Below are 17,630 nucleotides of genomic sequence, written 5' to 3' on the forward strand. Positions count from 1 at the left end.
TTTCAGTTCATGATTCCCGAAACCATGGAGAGACACGAAATTAGTTTTTGGAAAAGTTGCTGCTGCTGCTGCTAAGTTGCTTCAGTCGTGTCCGACTCTGTGCGACCCCATAGACGGTAGCCCACCAGGCTCCCCTGTCCCTGGGATTCTCCAGGCAAGAACACTGGAGTGGGTTGCCATTTCCTTCTCCAATGCATGAAAGTGAAAAAATAAAATGAAGTCGCTTAGTCGTGTCCGACTCCTAGCGACCCCATGGACTGCAGCCCACCAGGCCCCTCCGTCCATGGGATTTTCCAGGCAAGAGTACTGGAGTGGGGTGCCATTGCCTTCTCCGTTGGAAAAGTTACTGTTGGAATAATGTATTGAAACATTCACATTAAGATGGAACTTTGTGTAGAGAAGTTTTCTAAGCTAAAACAATGCGAGAGTTGAAACTCGCCCATTATATGAGAATTCCCAAGCCTGGCAGAAACAGGCTAACAATAGGATGTAAATGAATGTCAGTTACTGAGACATTACCTCTCAGCTTCATGAGAGGCATTTAGTAACAGCTGGAGTTGAGACTCGGTAAGCCACACTTCTGCTGGGGCCAGCTGGCTCCTTTCTAGGCTCAGCCAGTTAAGGGCTTGAGAAAGAGACTAAGATTGGAACAGGAAGAGAGGACTTGACGCTTTCTGTTTTGCTTCCTGGTTTTGTTTTGGCTTCTTGTTTTTTCAGCATTACTGCAGCCTTGTTTCTTCACCCTGACAGCAGCAATGCATTCCAGAAGTGGCAGCTGAATCCAGTTTGAAAACTTTTGCAACATTTGCAGAACAGTCTCCACACTTCCTCAGAGACCCAGGCATCAGGTGGCACTGCTTCTTTAGAGGTCTGGGTTCCAGCCCCGTGGGTTTCTCCGGGTTCAGATACAGTAGCAGCAACTAAGCAGAACTTCCTACGCTCACTGTGAGCTCTGGAAGCCCCCTTTTCTAGAGTGATATCTGATAATCCTTCCTTTTCCTGTTTTCCAGCCCCAGAGGTGGTAGAGACGAGGTAGTTTGCTGGCTCCATCATATCACTGTGGGCTTTGTGTTGTTATTTGTTTTTGCCTTTTTTAGTTCCTTAACACATAGAAAGTTCTTACAAGCAATTCTCCTTGTTCAGCATAACTGTATGATGTCTGTTTTCCTGACAGAAAACCAAGCAGCGTGGAGTGAATGGAAATAGCTGAGTGTTGATAAGAGTGTTCAGCTGCAACTGGAATGCTCTAGGGGGCAGGAGGAGGGAAAACAATACAAAAAGAATGATCCAGAGGTGTCACAATGGACTTACTATGAAAGGACAGCTGACCAATCAGTGTATTCCTCAGTCACAGGGACATTGCTACTTGAATATCAGTATAAGGAACATATTCTCTGCCACTATTAATGGTTACTGTCAGCTACCAGCAGCTAACATTGATTAAGTACAAAAAACACACCAGGCACAATGCAAGTCATAAAAATGCTACTTCATTGAATCCTCAGAACAGTATTATGGGGTAGACATTAATTTCATGCTCACTTCATCGATGAGACAAGTTTTTGTGGCGTTAAATAGATTGCCCACGCTTGTGCCGTTAGTAAAAAGAGCAAAAAGTTAACGATAAACACAAGCAGAATGTAACTAAGGAGGGATTACTGTGGATAAAACTGTTAGCACTGGCCTGTTAGGCTATTTCTCTTGTCCAGCCTCTCCACTCTTGTCCCTTCCTGGGGAATCTAGGTTCACAGGGAACTCCTGACTGTGTCTACTATGGCAGATGCTTCTCTCTCTCTTAGCCAAATGCAGAAGATGGGAAATTAACTAATGAGAGCACAGGCTGCTCAGACAGTCTGTTAGCAGCACACCCATACTCATCTCTGTACACCTACAAACCAAACAGGTTTTATATAAGAGAAGCAAATGATTTCAGAAATTATTCAGAGTTAGCTTTTTGTGTGAGATGGAGAACCATCTGAAAGCTTCAGGCTCTGTAATTACTTGCTGATTAAGGCTCTTGTTTGTTTGCTTGTAAAATATATTTATTTATCATCTACCTACATATATATCTTACGATTTTTTTAGCTGTAATATATACACAGTAAAACGCAAATATTGGGCCAGTGGTAAGTTGCTTCAGTTGATGTTTGACTTTTTGTGACCCTGTGGAGTGTAGCCTGTGAGGCTCCTCTGCCAATGGAATTCCCCAGGCAAGAATACTGCAGTGAGTTGTCATGCCCTCCTCCAGGGGATCTTCCCCACCCAGGGATCGAACCCACATCTCTTATGTCTCCTGCACTGGCAAGCAGGCTATTTACCACGAGTGCTGCCTGGGTCGCTGAGAAAACTGTAAACCTGACCCAAAGTTTACAGGTTGATTACCAGAACTTGGGTCTCCTACCATCTACTCCATTTTAAGTAGAAATTCTTAAATGTGCAAGGAAGTCACATGATAGAAAATATTTAAGTGATAACAATGTGAAAACAGTTTCATATTGACAGTCTAAAAGACAATGTATATTAGTTGGCAACTTTATTCATAGCAATGAAGACAGTGTTCTGTATCCTGAAACACAGAAGAGTATCAGAAAATGTTTTTAAATTGTCAAAAACTGAAATATTCAAATAATTGAAAGACTAGTTAAATGTTATCTTTTTTTTTCAGTAAATGGGATTATTTTAATGCTGCCAGATCTTTACATCATTGTTAGGATGGGTTATTACAAGCTATTAAGTATTTAAAATTAAATATTATATTTTACATAAATTTTAAAAATTATTTGAGAAAGTCATCCTTAAAAATTTATATTTGGTCATAAAAGGATGACTAGAGAAGTCACTTGCTTAGCTTTGAACACAGTGGTGCTAAAGGTATGGCTGTGGATTTGATTTTGTGTAGATAAGGCTGTTTCCTTTTATGTAAAACCATAGGCCAATATTGCTCCCCTTCTGTTGTGTGTATCTGCACAGTTGGTTATTGAATATAAATGGAGACCTAGTTTATGATTGTAGTGCTGCCACTAATTAACTATGTGACCTTGGAGAAAGCAAAATGTCTCTAAATCTAAGGAAATGAATTAATAACAAAAGCTGAGTTTCCAGTATGCGTGAGACTTAATGATAGTGCCTGAGGATACAATAAGCAGAGCTGAGCATCTTTCCTGCCCTCTGGGAGGAAGGAAAGCAAGCAGAAATAAACCAAATATTGTTACTGCAGAGAGAAATCTAGCAATATAAACGAGGAGCAGTACTGTGAAGGAACAGTAACAGGTGCAGAGAGGGAAACAGAAGAACCTCATTCAGTCTGAGAGAGGAGTCCACGCTGAGACCTGAAGAATGGAGTCCTTAACTAGACGGTGGAGAGAGGCAGGAGCAGAAGTGCGCAGAGGAAGGTCCCCAGACAGGAAGGAACACGGAGATCTCCTGGGGCTGGGAGAGGACCCGTGCGGCTGAGCAAAAAGGAGACCCTTACGAGGGATTATGTAGTTTCTTCCCTACATAAAATGTTCTGTTTTTCAAGCTTTGCATTTTTATGCCTTGGCATATTTGTTTGTTTGTTTGAATAGAATTTTAAACAATATTTACTTTGTTTTTGTATGTGTGTGTATGGTCCATTGACCTAGCACAGATAATTCTTGTTTCGCATATCTCTACTATCAGAATTTCATTTGCCAATCCTAAGTTAAATGACACCAATGCCCCCAACAGAAAAAGTCAAATTTCAGTTTTACCACATATATTAACTGTGAGTAATTTCATAAAGTCCAAGCTTTGCTACTGGTTTTTCAGTCCACAAATCTCTACCTAATTAACAGACGTTCCTGACGATCAGGTCACCTCTTTCAAAGTCTGTCAGGGATTTGTCATTGTGTATTTGTTAGTTCACACACAGATCTTTTTGCTTCCTGGTGATGAGTCCATGTGGGATTTTGTAAGAATGGGTAATCAAAAGAGGGAATTGGTATAGCAGAGAACCGAGGAGTGAAACTGGGAGTAAAATTAAAATTAAATGTAAATGGAATTATAGGAGAAATAGCTGTTTGTAGGGATGTGGATACTCTTCCACTCAAGAGACTCTAGAGATGGAGACAGAGCAATTTAGTAAAATAAAACATACTGACATAAATGAGGTAAGTGGTTGTGATGTGCTGAAAAGGGAAGAAGATGTCCCAGAGGAAGTGAAATTGGCAAAGAAAAGGAATCATCTTGAGGAAATCTTAGAGGTAGTTCACAACCCTGATAAAATGTCAAAGCTGACCCAGTATTAGTAGCATAACAATTCACTGAGGGGTAGAAGAGGTGCTTGCCTCATATCATAATAAAAGAAGAAGGCTAGTACTAGTCAAATTACTTTTGATAAGTCATTTTTACAAGAAAAAAGTACATTAACTCTTAGTATTTTTACATTAAAATGTTCCAATTTTAAATTAGTATACTAAATAACCATTTCACTGTATTTTCCTATATGTATGCATGAGGAATTTCTATATATGTATGTATATATGCATATATACATTTATAACATAGAGTTTTTAATGTTTTGACAGAAATTTTTTAAAGGTCACGGACAACCCTATTTCTCCTATTGACTATTAACGTCACTCTGCCCGGTTTCCTTTCCGGTCCCACACTACCGTGCAGAGCGAGACGTGTCCGCAATTTTTACTGAATGTGCGTGTTGTGTGGAAGTAGATGTATTTTAGAAGGTTGGACTCTTTGTCTGAATTTATAAATCTCTCAGTCTTGAAGAATTCCAAGTCAAGAATTCCAATTTCAAGATCTGGAAAATAATATTGGTTAATAAATCTTTAAAATATCATCCAAATATCAGAAACCAAATTTTAGGCTTAAGCACCACCAAAGTCTAAAAGCCCAAGATCTTCTATACTGTAGTAGGTACAATCACAAGATGAAAATCTGTCCATCTTATATTTAATTGAAACTTACTTTTTTACTGTAAAATATCATTTAATCAATAATATCTGTGAATGAAAGGTACAGAAGAGTTAAAAGATAATTTAAATCAAAGGGAAACAAGGATGAGAAATTTACATACCGATTGTAGAAATCATCTCTGTAGTAGTCATAGTCAAAGACATAACCACTGAGGAGGGAAACAAGAAATTAGTTGTTGACATCACAGTAATTTTGGTATTAATCTATAATGTAAGTGTAATAAATTTATATTACTTTTGCATATTTATTTTCCAATGCAATTATGTATCCAAAGGACTTTACAAGATAGTGTCCGGTTAGATATACTGCCATGTCAAACTCATTATAGGTTTGATAATGTAAACACTGATAATGGATTGAGTTGGTTTGGAATGAAGATGAGAACAGGTAGCCAAATTAATTTTTTAAATACTTTTAATACTTGTAGAACCATTTGTCCCCAGACAATATATAATATAGCTATTCCTTCTTCCTGAGGTATGTATAATGAGGCTAAATAAACAATAAACAAATGGTATATAAATAATATAAATGGAAAAGTTTAATGTAAGTAAAGTAAATACAAAATGGTTTCCTCAGAAATTCAGCATATTCTTGTTATTCTAAAAACTTGCTCTTCAGTACTTGATGCAGAGAAAAATGAACAAAAAAGAAACTTTGAGACTTACCAACAATACCAATATTGTAGGGCACTTACAGAAGAGTTAATAAGCACATTTCAAGGATAAGATTATTACTAAGCTCCTTAAATGAATGTATAATAAAAATTTCCGGGAAGGCGCCAAGATGGCGGAGGAGTAGGATGGGGAAAACACTTTCTCCTCCACAAATTCATCAAAAGAGCACTTAAACGTCAAGTAAATTCCACAGAACAACTTCTGAATGCCGGCAGAGGACATCAGGCACCCAGAAAAGCAACCCAACTCCTCGAAAGGAGGTAGGAAAAAATATTAAAGACAATAAAAGAGACAAAAGAGGGAGGGACGGAGTTCCGTCCCGGGAAGGGAGTCTTAAAAAGAGAGAAGTTTCCAAACACCAGGAAACCTTCTCACTGCCGAATCCGTGCCGAGCTTTGGAAGCACAGAGGACAACATAACAGGGAGAAAAAATAAATAAACAATTAAAACTCGCAGATTGCGAGCCCTACGGTAACTCCTCCAGCGGAGAAGCAGCGCAGACGCCTGCATCCGCCATTAGCAAGCGGGGGCTGGGCAGGGAGGCGCGGCGCGGGCTGCATCGCTCAGAGTAAGAATCTGGCCTGAATACCCTGAGCACTATCTGAGCGAAATAATTTGGGCTAGCAAACCAGACTGTGAGATATCTACCATGCGAAAAGCCAGCCCTAACCTAAGACACCGCCAGCCCGCACACGGGACAAAGGACTAAACAGAGGTAGCCGGCTGCAAACCTTCCCCCTCCGGTGATAGGCAGCCAGAGCCGGAAGGGGGCAATCGCAGCCCCAGAGAGACATTATCTATAAAACTGGCTTCTTTGCTAACTAAAACTTCTTGGGGGTCTGGACGGTCAACATCTGCCTGAGAAGGTGTGCCGGTTTTACACCCAGATAACCAAGTGGCGGGGAGGCGATAAGTCGCACCATTGGCACTCGCCAAACACCTCATCACCTGAGCTGCTCGGACCTGGGAAGAGCCCAAAACGCAGCCCCAACTGAGTCTGCGCCTCTGAGGACTACCTGAGTGCCTGAACCAGAGCGGCTTGGACCTGGGAGGTGCATGCAACCCAGGGCCAGCCTCGGATTGTTCCCGGCGGAACAACCTAGAGCCTGAGCAGTGTGGGCAGGGAGGCTACACGCGCCGTGAGCGGGGGCAGACCCAGTGTGGCTGAGGCACTGCGAGCGCACGCCAGTGTCATTTGTTTGCAGCATCCCTCCCTTCCTCCCCATAGCGCGACTGAACAAAGAGAAGAAATACAGCTCCATCCACCAGAACACCGACACAAGCTTCCCTAACCAGGAAACCTTGATAAGCCACCTCTACATACCCACACACAGCAAGGAAACACCACAATAAAGAGAACTCCACAAACTGCCAGAATACAGAAAGGACTCCCAAACTCAGCAATTTAAACAAGATGAAGAGACAGAAGAATACCCAGCAGATAAAGGAACAGGATAAATGCCCACCAAACCAAACAAAAGAGGAAGAGATAGGGAATCTACCTGATAAAGAATTCCAAATAATGATAGTGAAATTGATCCAAAATCTTGAAATTAAAATGGAATCACAGATAAATAGCCTGGAGACAAGGATTGAGAAGATGCAAGAAAGGTTTAACAAGGACCTAGAAGAAATAAAAAAGAGTCAGTATATAATGAATAATGCAATAAATGAAATTAAAAACACTCTGGAGCCAACAAATAGTAGAATAACAGAGGCAGAAGATAGGATTAGTGAATTAGAAGATAGAATGGCAGAAATAAATGAATCAGAGAGGATAAAAGAAAAACAAATTAAAAGAAATGAGGACAATCTCAGAGACCTCCAGGACAATATTAAACGCTACAACATTCGAATCATAGGGGTTCCAGAAGAAGAAGACAAAAAGAAAGACCATGAGAAAATACTTGAGGAGATAATAGTTGAAAACTTCCCTAAAGTGGGGAAGGAAATAATCACCCAAGTCCAAGAAACCCAGAGAGTCCCAAACAGGATAAACCCAAGGAGAAACACCCCAAGACACATATTAATCAAATTAACAAAGATCAAACACAAAGAACAAATATTAAAAGCAGCAAAGGAAAAACAACAAATAACACACAAGGGAATTCCCATAAGGATAACAGCTGATCTTTCAATAGAAACTCTTCAAGCCAGGAGGGAATGGCAAGACATACTTAAAATGATGAGAGAAAATAACCTACAGCCCAGATTATTGTACCCAGGAAGGATCTCATTCAAGTATGAAGGAGAAATCAAAAGCTTTTCAGACAAGCAAAAGCTGAGAGAATTCTGCACCACCAAACCAGCTCTCCAACAAATACTAAAGGATATTCTCAAGACAGGAAACACAAAAATGGTGTATAAACTCGAGCCCAAAACAATAAAGTAAATGGCAACGGGATCATACTTATTAGTAATTACCTTAAACGCAAATGGGTTGAATGCCCCAACCAAAAGACAAAGACTGGCTGAATGGATACAAAAACAAGACCCCTACATATGTTGTCTACAAGAGACCCACCTCAAAACAGGGGACACACACAGACTGAAAGTGTAGGGCTGGAAAAAGATTTTCCATGCAAATTGGGACCAAAAGAAAGCAGGAGTCACGATACTCGTATCAGATAAATTAGACTTTAAAACAAAGGCTGTGAAAAGAGACAAAGAAGGTCACCACATAATGATCAAAGGATCAATCCAAGAAGAAGATATAACAATTATAAATATATATCCACCCAACATGGGAGCACCGCAGTATGTAAGACAAATCCTAACAAGTATGAAAGGAGAAATTAACAATAACACAATAATAGTGGGAGACTTTAATACCCCACTCACACTTATGGATAGATCAACTAAACAGAAAATTAACAAGGGAAAAAAAAAAAAACCATGTATCTATAAAGCTCACTAAAGCAAAGCACAGTAAAATGAGGTATGGCAATAAAAGGTGTTAAATTTATCAAAAAAAAAAAAAAATAAAGTGCTGAAAAATTAAAGCTGTCAATTCTGTAATAGATATTCATTGAAAGTATCTTTTGAAATGGGGGTGAAAACACCTTCAGAGAAATGAAAGCTAAGGAAGCATGCATGAGCTATAAAAAATGATAAAGTCCTTTATGAATGATGATAATATCAAAACAAAACTGGGAAATACAGGAAGGAGTAAAGAGCACTATGAACAGTCAATACTTGGATAAACATTAGAAACTATTCTCTTTTCTTAATTTCTTCATGGTAAACTATCAACATTATATTGTGAAATTTTTCAGAAAAAAAAAAAAGAATATGGTATGACATAGTTCTGTCTTAGATATTATGCTAGTGGGATGAATACTGAAAATAACTAAAGTACCTCATGGTACATATTTTCAAAAAAAAAAAAGAAGAAGACCGTGGTGAGAATTTTTCTCTCTCTCTCTCTGACAGGGGGAGAGGTGAGACAGTAGAGGGGAGAAGTACTTTGTGGGATTAAGGAATATAAATAGTATAAAAAAAAAAATTTCCCCATCCACTTATATAAATTTTAGAGTTTACAAAACACTTTATATGCATTATTACTTTTTATTAATAATTTTAAGCTCTCAAAACAGCTGTATTGGTTTTTATAACTGGAAAAAATTAAAGTGCAAGGGACCTCAGTGGCTAGCTCAAATTTTATATCTTGTAAGTGACAGGGCTGAGACTGGAGGAAAAGACTTCTGAATCCATATCTGGAGCTGTTTTTCATCACCATGCAGCCCTCTGCAGCCTGGAAGAAATTTAATCTTATGCTAAATAGAATATTGGTATTACAGGGGAGTAATTTTTAATACTCATTTATTTTACTGTTATAAAATATGCATAACTAAATTTACATTTCTAATCACTTTAAGTCAATTTCACATGTCAAAATTCAATGGCAATGTTGAGCAATTAACCATTTCCAAAAATTTGTTATCATTTCAAACAGAAACTCTGTGCCCATTAGACAATATTTCTTCATTCCCTTGCTCCCTTGGTCCTTCCCCAAGCCTCAGTGACTGCTATTCTACTTACTATAGTTGTGAATTTGTCTTCTCTAGATACTGCATATAAGTAGAATCATATATTGTTTGTCCTTTCTTGCTTGGCTTATTTTACCTGGTGTAATTCTTCAAGTCTTATCTATGTTCTAGCACATATCATAATTTCAATCCCTTTTTAATGCCTGAATAATTCTCCACTCGTGTGTGTGTGAATTTTTGTTTATCTGTTCATTTGTTGATAGAATCTGAATTGCTTCCATCTTCTGGCTGTTGTGTATAATCCTATTACGAACTTAGGTGAGCAAACATTTTTGGGGGGGCTCCTTTCACCCCTTTTGAGTATATGCCTAACAGTAGAATTGCTAAGTCATGGGGTAATTTTGTATCTAACCACCATACAACAGGCAAGTAATTTTATATTCCCCAAATATCAATTTAATGGTCCTTTATAACTTCTTTTGTTAAGAAAATTGAAAGAACATATTGAGGAGGGCTTGTCATTCATGGTTTTCAGTATAGATTACGTATTTGTCCTCACACTCACTATGTACAGGGCAGGGGTACTGACCCAGCACAATTGGCTTATCAGATAGGGCTGGTTCCTGTCCAACACAGCCTGACTGAACACACTGAGTTTGAACCCACGTTCTGGAATGTAAAGTGGAGACCTACTTCATGTGAATGTCTAGACGGAAGACTGAGCATTGTCTAACCAGAGCAATACTGCTGTTTATCTACCTCTGCAAGCCAAAGAAGACAAGGAGACCACTGCCAAAGCAGTAAGAACAAAAGTCCCTACTTTAGTCCCACAGTTGAAGATTGCTAAAGTTATAAAGATTTGTGCTTTAGTTGATATTACTGGTGTATGGATGTGACAGTTGGACTGTGAAGAAAGCTGAGCACCGAAGAATTGATGCTTTTGAACTGTGGTGTTGGAGAAAACTCTTGAGAGTCCCTTGGACTGCACGGAGATCCAACCAGTCCATTCTGAAGGAGATCAGCCCTGGGATTTCTTTGGAAGGAATGATGCTAAAGCTGAAACTCCAGTACTTTGGCCACCTCATGCAAAGAGTTGACTCATTGGAAAAGAGTCTGATGCTGGGAGCGATTGGGGGCAGGAGGAGAAGGGGACGACAGAGGATGTGATGGCTGGATGGCATCACTGACTTGATGGACGTGAGTCTGAGTGAACTCTGGGAGTTGGTGATGGACAGGGAGGCCTGGCGTGCTGTGATTCATGGGGTCGCAAAGAGTTGGACACAACTGAGCGACTGAACTGACTGACTGATTGGTGTTAGACTCAACTATGGCATTGAGGCAAGGGATTTTAAAGATAACCTATTGGCTATCATCAAATTCAAGGGATAAATTTCACCTCGAAACTTTCCTGATATAGCAGTGCATATAATTTTCATTGTGAAGAGATATGATGGCACCTTAGCCAAAAGTTTTTTAAAATCTCAAGTGAAGTTATGCTACTTTCTTACATATTTGTCATAAGTAATCACTGTTGTCTCTTAGGTTTGATTATTTTCAAGACCATGTTGGTAGATCTCCACAACCTACTGATCTTACAACTGAAAGTCTGTGTCATTTGACCGACACCTCACCGTGTCCTTCGCCTCCAGTCCCAGCCGGCTGCCATTTTACTGTTTCTATTAGTTTGGCTTTTTCAGATTCCACATACAGGTGACAGCACGTAGGATTTGTCTCTCTCTGACTCATTCCACTTAGCATAATGCTCTCAAGGTCCGCCATCTTTCATAAATGAAGAGATTTCCTTCTTTGTCATGCTGAATAATATTTCATTATATATACATACCACATCTTTATCCATTCAGTTAATGACACACAGCTTAAAAGTGATAGTGATGTGTGGTGATGGACCTGTTAACTAACTCTATGGTGGTAATCATTTTGTGGTATGTGTGTCAAATTATTATCTTGTATACCTTAAACTTGCACAATGTTTTATGTCAATTGTACCTCAAAAAGCTGGGGAAGAAGAATACTTTGGTTGAATACAAATATATGTGTAATAGCATTCATGTTTGGATAACACAGAAGAGTTTCCTACCAGTCAAAGCAGAGGAAAAGGAAAAGACAAAGCAGTATATTATTTGAAGAGTTTTGTTTAGTTTATGAAGAATGGTAGCTGAGGGGGAAACATTCTAGTTATGGAAACAATATTCTCAGTGCCTTTCCATACATAAGCTGTTTCAGCCTTAACAGTAACCTATAAGATGTAGAACGTTCTTCCAATTTTATAGGACCCTGAGGCCTAGAGATATTAAATACCCTAAATAACACAGATAAGTATTCTAACACAGATAAGTATTCTAGGATTCTAGCACAGTCATTCATATACTCATTTACCAAAATGTGATTAAGGACCTATGGTTAGGAACTATATTAGGCACTTAGGTTTAGAAGTGAAATAGTTACTTTTTTTGCTCACAAATCTCAGTCTAGTGGTGATTCTACACAGAGTACATTATGAGAAACGCTGGGCTGGAGGAAGCACAAGCTGGAATCAAGATTGCCGGGAGAAATATCAATAGTCTCAGATATGCAGATGACACCACCCTTATGGCAGAAAGTGAAGAAGAACTAAAGAGCCTCTTGATGAAAGTGAAAGAGGAGAGTGAAAAAGTTGGTTTAAAGTTCAACATTCAGAAAACTAAGATCATGGCATCTGGTCCCATCACTTCATGGCAAACAGATGGGGAAACAGTGGAAACAGTGGCTGATTTAATTTTTCTGGGTTCCCAAATCACTGCAGATGGTGATCACAGCCATGAAATTAAAAGACGCTTACTCCTTGGAAGGAAAGTTACCTAGACAGCATATTAAAAAGCAGAGACATTACTTTGCCAACAAAGGTCCATCTAGTCAAGGCTATGGTTTTTCCAGTGATCATGTATGGATGTGAGAGTTGGACTATAAAGAAAGCTGAGCACCGAAGAAGTGATGCTTTTGAACTGTGGTGTTAGAGAAGACTCTTGAGAGTTCCTTGGACTGCAAGGAGATCCAACCAGTCCATCCTAAAGGAGATCAGTCCTGGGTGTTCATTGGAAGGACTGATGCTGAAGCTGAAACTCCAATCCTTTGGCCACCTGATGTGAAGAGCTGACTCATTTGTAAAGATCCTGATGCTGGGAAAGACTGAGGGCAGGAGGAGAAGGAGACGACAGAGGATGAGATGGTTGGATGGCATCACCGACTCAATGGACATGGGTCTGGGTGAACTCCGGGAGTTGGTGATGGACAGGGAGGCCTGGCGTGCTGCGGTTCATGGGATCACAAAGAGTAGGACATGACTGAGTGACTGACCTGAACTGAACTGAAGTGGTGATTAAGATGGTTCTTGATATCTTGTCCATCTTGACTAAACTATTGGCAGATTTCTTCCTGAACATGGGCCTCTGACCTCTCTTTTATTAGAGTATTTACTTTAGAACTCTCTGTAAATTGTAGTTGTAAGTTCTCTGCCACTCACATGTGTAAATGATCTGCCAGTCTCATGCCTTGTCTTTCTTAAGGACCTGGGAACTGTCTTTGAAATTAAATTATACCAGTCATGCTAATGATAATGATTATATAATGTTGAGAAGTTATTTACTTGAATAGATAAAGTTGATATTAACTTAAGTATCATACATGGTGATAGACATTTTAGATGCTTTTAATAGCTATTGTTTGATGGGACAATAGTTTTCACACAGTGAAAATTATCAATATTTTCTGATGTGACTGAATAGAGAGAATATGTAGGTAAATTGTTTCATCTTTTATTCTGAAACTTTTAAAAAATATTATATTAGAGTAAGATGAAAATATGACATGTTACTAATATGGATGAGAGTGATGATTCTACTCATAATTCTAATACCTTTAAGAAATACCTCAATAATTTACCAGCCTTCAGGAAATTGAAGAGTGCATGAGAGAAAAATGCTCATTTTTATTTTTCTCATTTGATGCTTAAATTATCTTGTCCAGTCTGCTTATTTTTTGCTCAATTCTGACTGGTGAGGCATATTTGCAAGGACAAGTTATAGCTAAGCAGCCTAAATTGTTTGATCTCCAAGTTGCACTTTCTGCCATCATAAAGTCAATTTCACCTGTCAAGTTAAAAATGAAATACAGTGTACAAACAGCTCTGTGTAATCTTGACAAGGCTGCTTTTGCCTTAATGGTTTGGACTTTTGCAAAAGTGCCATGGCCGTAGTTGGTTCAGGGCCTAAGCTGTAAAATCAAGCTGGGTTTCCAAGGAAGAGGAAGAGATTCAAGGAGATGAAAAGAGATTCGCACAGAGCAAGTCTGATCTGTGCCTGCCAAGTGCTTTCCTCAGGATTCCTCCTGCTCTCAATTCTTTTTTGTCTTTTGTTTTCTCTCACAGACTCTCCCTCATAAAATCCCTCCTTTTTTTCTTTTTGTGTGAACCTCTATTTGAAATTAGCTGTCAAAAAGTGACATTTCCAGGAGTCATATCCAGCACTGTAAGTATCTTATGTATCCTAGAACTGTGGTCCCAGGAAAAACTGATCTTTTACATTAGAAAAGATCCTCTTTCCCTGATACAAGCCAAGAGTTATGCTCATGAGTTAATCTATTTTGGCTTTCTTTTTTTTTTTTTTGTAAATTATTTAATTGGAGGCAAATTACTTTACAATACTGCAGTGGTTTTTGCCATACATTCACACGAATCAGCCACAGGTGTACATGTGTTCCCCATCCTGAACTGCCTCCCACCTCCCTCCATCCCATCCCTCAGGGTCATCCCAGTGCACCAGCCCTGAGCACCCCTATCTCATGCATAGAACCTGGACTGGTGATCTGTTTCACATATTTTGGTTTTTAGACGAGGAACTTTTGCAACTTTCATTGTGGTCGTTTTGTGTGACAATCTGGTTCTTAGGCCATTGAAATAAAAATGAGAATAAAAGAGATGTTTAGGGCACTGTCCAGGAGGAAGTTAATTCCAGCGATTGAAAATGTTTTTGTCATTTGGGAGTACGGTCAGTGACAAAGGGCAAGTACTTGACTTTCTAGAAAAGTGAAACAATAGCTTTGAATTTAATACAGTTTATATTTGAAATTTACAATATTGTACACATTTACAACATTTATTCTACTTTTCAATGTACCTTTATTCTATTTGCTCAGATCCCTAGAAATTTAGTGGGAAATAGAAATTGGTAAAATGATTGTTCAGAGTTGCACACTCACACGCTTTCTTTCATTATTGGAGAGTAAATGAGATCTAGTAACTTTCCTGGAATTTCACTGAAACTGTTTCATTTATAGAAGAAGAAATCACACTTCATTGGGTTTTGCAATATATGTGGTCCATTTTATATAACCCTTTTGAATTCATAAAGCCAGTTTCATATGAGTAGACTAATACACAGAAGTACTTTTTTATTTTTTATCATAGAATGTTATTAAAATGTACTCTTAAGAATATTAATAAATTTCTTAGCACAAGGAGGGAGCATTTTAATTGTTTATTAGCAGACATCCTACAAATAATGATTGAAGCCTTCTCAATTACTATATCTGGATCTATAAATTAAATCAAATTACTGAAATATATTTTAAATATAATATTGGGAGTTGTGAATAATGATATCATATCAGCAGAGCATGGCTTCTAACTTCAAGGAATATCAAAGTTTAAGGGATAGGTAAATACACAGATGATCATAATTCAAAGTCAAATTTGACAAATGTTAAAATAAAAATTAAAACTACTATGAGGGCGTATGGGCAGAAGAAATAGGATGTGGTTGGGACAAGGACTCAGACAAGGTTTCATAAGAGAGATGATGTTTTAATTAGTCCTTGAAAAAGGATACAGGTATTTGACAAGTGAATGTTAAGAGGTAGTCCTTCTAGATGGCAAGATTTAGTGGTAGAAAATGTGGAACAAGTATGGAAACAACAGTTTATGATGTTATTCCCTCTTTATCACAGCTGTTCTTCAGATACCTACAGAGTTGTGAATGCAAAAGTTATAATACTGGACAGCTGAATTTCCAGAGTAAATTTCCCTATGGTTGAGGTTCCCAGTAAATCAAAAGTTTCCTCAGAGAAAATACAGGATTCTACTTCTAACTTACAAAATCTGATGTGGGTTTCTGACTGTCATAGTATATACAGTTGAACAGACTTATAAATTTTGCTAAGATAATATGTGGACAAAAATCTATTTTCATTAAGGAGTACAAATAAATGTGTATATTTACTTTGGAGTGTGTGTGTGTGTGTGTGTGTGTGTGTGAAAATGCAAAAACAATGGCATAAGCTATGAAGTCTACACTGCCTTGGCAAAACACTCAGATTGACTACCAAGGATTTTGGAATGGGGAAGGAGGCTGGCAGGGATCCAAGGATTATGGCACATTCATAGAACTTCTGGCTAACTGACCTGACAGCTTAGAAAGGTGAAGTGACTAGGAAGTTCAAAGATTAAAACAATCCAGTCAGCTCATTTAAGAGTTCTGGTCTCTTAGTTGTGAGTCAAACTTACAGTCTCACACATTTAAAGGATGATTACTTATTGAAGGACTGTGTGAAAAGTAAATTCTAGGAATAAGAAAGAGGAGGAAAAAAAGAAAAATACCTTTCTCTCTCTTGCTGGGTTAACACAGGAATTCTGATTTCAGAAGTGTCATCTTAAATGGGGTATGATTCTTACCCTTATTTATGCTGTGTTCCCATAGGAAGGATGTTCACAGATGTAGTTCCAAAATTGTGTTTACACAATTCTTTTTTTTTTTTTTACAGAATATAAAAAATAAACAAGAGAACAGCAACGAACCCTCCAATGACTCCCCACGGTCTCCAGGCAATGGTCAGACTCATACTTTCAGCACTCTCCACATGCAGCTCCTTCTTCTGACATTCTTTAACAATTCCTTTAATTACTCTTTTATTCACTCAGACTTTCCCCGTACCTACTCTCTGGGTGGAAAAAATAGCTCCTTGCTCTCACACACAGGTATTCTTGTATCTCTCCACAATCTTCTGCATTAGCCCAACTGGCAGCTCAACAGAAATTTCCTGTAATGAGACTCTGCTCAAACTCTCCATTTGTCAACACATGTGTCTTCTTTTTGTTGAATATGTATCCATACTTAGGACCTAACTCAAGCCCTATCTCTTTCCCAATTAAAAAGTTTGTAGACTTAGGCTAAATTCCACTTACTGTGCTATTGTTTGATTACAATTTTTTGTATTTACATCTGACTCATGCTCCAGTACTCTTGCCTGGAAAATCCCATGGACGGAGGAGCCTGGTGGGCTGCAACCCATGGGGTCGCTAAGAGTCAGACACAACTGAGTGACTTCACTTTCACTTTCATGCACTGGAGAAGGAAATGGCAACTCACTCCAGTGTTCTTGCCTGGAGAATCCCAGGGACAGGGGAGCCTGGTGGGCTGCTGTCTGTGGGGTCGCACAGAGTCAGACACGACTGAAGCGACTTAGCAGCAGCAGCAGCATGCTTGTTAGTTCTCTTCTTTTCTTGTCATAGAGCTAATCTAATATATAGATTTGTCTTAGACTTTCACAAACCAATCTATTTCATTTATCATTCCTGTCTTCCATCTTTGAACTTAATCTAATTTGTCTGATTTTCTTGACACTGAAGCTTTCAGAGTAAAATATTCTAGGATGACTCTTGTCAAAATCCTGTAGCACATTATGCATCTTTTTGTCTTAGGTGAATTTATTCACAAATGTGTGGACTATATTCTTACAGCTTCTTATGCATGCTTCAGTCTTATATTGTAATTGACAATACATGACTCTATCTCACAAGATTGTGAGCTTTGAAAACACAAGGCATTTTTTTTTCCCCTTTTTAATTGGAGGAAAATCAGCTTATAACGTTGTTTTGGTTTCTGCTGTACAACAATGTGAATCAGTCATAACTGATTCACATATATACATACATATATATCATATATATCATACATGA

General features: G+C 38.5%; 1 protein-coding gene across 11 annotated transcripts in view; it reads right to left on the reverse strand.

Annotated features, from left to right (window-relative positions):
* RALYL (RALY RNA binding protein like) overlaps positions 1–17,630 on the reverse strand; it is an 826,242-nt gene that overhangs the window by 90,324 nt on the left and 718,288 nt on the right. For all 11 annotated transcript variants that reach the window (XM_061439477.1, XM_061439475.1, XM_061439476.1 and 8 more), the window contains one exon: positions 5,057–5,104. In XM_061439477.1, the coding sequence (XP_061295461.1) occupies positions 5,057–5,104 (48 nt within the window). The remainder of the gene's footprint in view (positions 1–5,056; positions 5,105–17,630) is intronic.

This window comes from Bos javanicus, chromosome 14 (assembly GCF_032452875.1).
Source record: "Bos javanicus breed banteng chromosome 14, ARS-OSU_banteng_1.0, whole genome shotgun sequence".
Classification (NCBI taxonomy): domain Eukaryota; kingdom Metazoa; phylum Chordata; class Mammalia; order Artiodactyla; family Bovidae; genus Bos; species Bos javanicus.